General features: G+C 67.5%; 1 protein-coding gene across 1 annotated transcript in view; it reads left to right on the top strand.

The window, feature by feature from the left end:
• EPHA2 (EPH receptor A2) overlaps positions 1–1,955 on the top strand; it is a 15,542-nt gene that overhangs the window by 11,671 nt on the left and 1,916 nt on the right. The window contains exons 10-13 of the mRNA XM_015412579.1: positions 30–212; positions 373–434; positions 636–845; positions 1,389–1,538. Coding sequence (XP_015268065.1) covers positions 30–212; positions 373–434; positions 636–845; positions 1,389–1,538 — 605 coding nt within the window. The remainder of the gene's footprint in view (positions 1–29; positions 213–372; positions 435–635; positions 846–1,388; positions 1,539–1,955) is intronic.

Raw genomic sequence — 1,955 nt, 5'->3', positions numbered from 1 at the left:
CCCCACCGCTTTCCCTTTCCTCCCGTCAGGTGAATTTGGGGAGGTCTACAAGGGGAGGCTGAAACACGGCAAGGAGGATCTGCCGGTGGCCATCAAGACGCTGAAGTCGGGCTACACGGAGAAGCAGCGCGTCGACTTCCTGAGCGAGGCCGGCATCATGGGCCAGTTCGGCCACCCCAACATCATCCGCCTGGAGGGTGTGGTCTCCAAATGTAAGCCCCCCCCCCTTCTCCAGGAAGCGGGAGGGGGTGTCCCGGGCTGAGCCGCCCCGCCTGCCTGCCTGCCTGCCTGCCTGCCTGCCTGCCTGCCGCTGTGGTGGCTCGCTGGCCAGCGGGGCGTCACTGCTCTCCCCCCCCCCTCCTCTTTGTCCAGCCAAGCCTGTCATGATCATCACGGAATACATGGAGAATGGCGCACTGGATCGATTCCTGCGGGTGAGTGTGCGCCCCTCTCGTCCTGGAGCGCTGGGGGGGAGGGGGGGAGGGGAGGGGAGGCCGGGCCTGCGTTGGCATCCTCTGGCCACCCCAGTTCCCCAAATCCCTTTGGTCAAGGCCCTGGCCTCTGACGACCCTGAAGCCCTCTGAGGAAGGCCGCCGAGCAGCCGGGCTGTGAGTGTCCTGGGCTTGTGTCCGCAGGAGAAGGATGGGGAGTTCTGCGTCATCCAGCTAGTGGGCATGTTGCGGGGCATTGCCGCGGGCATGAAGTACTTGGCCAGCATGAACTACGTCCACCGGGACTTGGCTGCTCGCAACATCCTTATCAACAGCCAGCTGGTCTGCAAAGTCTCCGACTTTGGTCTCTCCCGGGTGCTGGAGGAGGACGGCGACGCCACCTACACCACCAGCGTGAGTGACGCCCTGCTGCCCCTCGGGTAGGCCAGGAAGGGCGCAGCGTCAGGGAGGGGGACGCTGGGTATTCCGCCTCTGGGAAGAGTCTGGCTAACGGTGGGGCAGCTCCTCGTTTGGGCTGGCCGGAGTGGCGTTTGGGTCCGTCTTTCTGGCACTTTGCTTGGGGGGGTGGGCGTCCTGGGGGCTCTCTCTGCGCTTGCAAGCCTGTGGCCCGAGAGTCAGGCAAAGGAAGCTGGGATGGGGCAGGAGGCTAGAGGAAGGGAGGAGTCCCCACCGTGCGTGCTGGCCGTGGGATGCACAGCTCCTGGGGGACCCTGCCCCTGCCCCCAGGACGAGCCCCAGTAACTTCGCACAGTGGGCAGTGCGTGCACGCGCTCTCTCTCTCTCTCTCTCTCTTCTCTCCCCCCCCCCCCCCCCCTCCCTCCCCTCTCTCTCTCTCTCTCGTGGGGGGGTGGGGGTGGCGGCAGCCAGGCCAGCCCTGGGAAAGGGACACGGCGGCACTGGGAGGCCTCCTGAGTCCTCTGCCTTGGGCTCCCACAGGGTGGGAAGATCCCGATCCGCTGGACGGCACCCGAGGCCATCTCGCACCGCAAGTTCACCTCCGCCAGCGACGTCTGGAGCTACGGGATTGTGATGTGGGAGGTGATGTCCTGCGGGGAGCGGCCCTACTGGGAGCTCTCCAACCACGAGGTATGGGGCTCCTCTGGGCCGGGGGGGCGGGGCGGCCCCTTCCCACCCTTTGGTCGCCCGCTGCCGGCTTGGCTCCGTGGCCCAGAGAGGAGGGGCCCTGGGCTGATGGGGGTCTTGCTGGATTCCCTCCGTCTCCTCTCCTGGCATCGAGGCCGGTCCCGTCTGGCACAGCCAGCTGGGCTCTCTCCCGGCCTTGCCCCTGGGCAGCCCCACCCTGGGCAGCGCTGGTGCCGTGACACCCCCACCCCACCCCACCCGCGACAGACACGCACACACACACCGCGTGCCTCTTCACTCAGCGCAGCGCAGCCTGGCCTTCGGCTGTGTGGGTTGTGGGGCCGACTGGCCCTTCTCGTGTGTGTCTGTGAGGGAGCCTTCTCTCGGGCCGCCCCGCCCCGCCCCACCCCACCCCACCCC

The sequence above is a fragment of the Gekko japonicus genome, unplaced genomic scaffold, assembly GCF_001447785.1.
Source record: "Gekko japonicus isolate JY-2015 unplaced genomic scaffold, Gekko_japonicus_V1.1 scaffold131, whole genome shotgun sequence".
Classification (NCBI taxonomy): domain Eukaryota; kingdom Metazoa; phylum Chordata; class Lepidosauria; order Squamata; family Gekkonidae; genus Gekko; species Gekko japonicus.
Note: the sequence above shows the minus strand (reverse complement) of the source record. Positions and strands in the feature narration are given on the sequence as shown.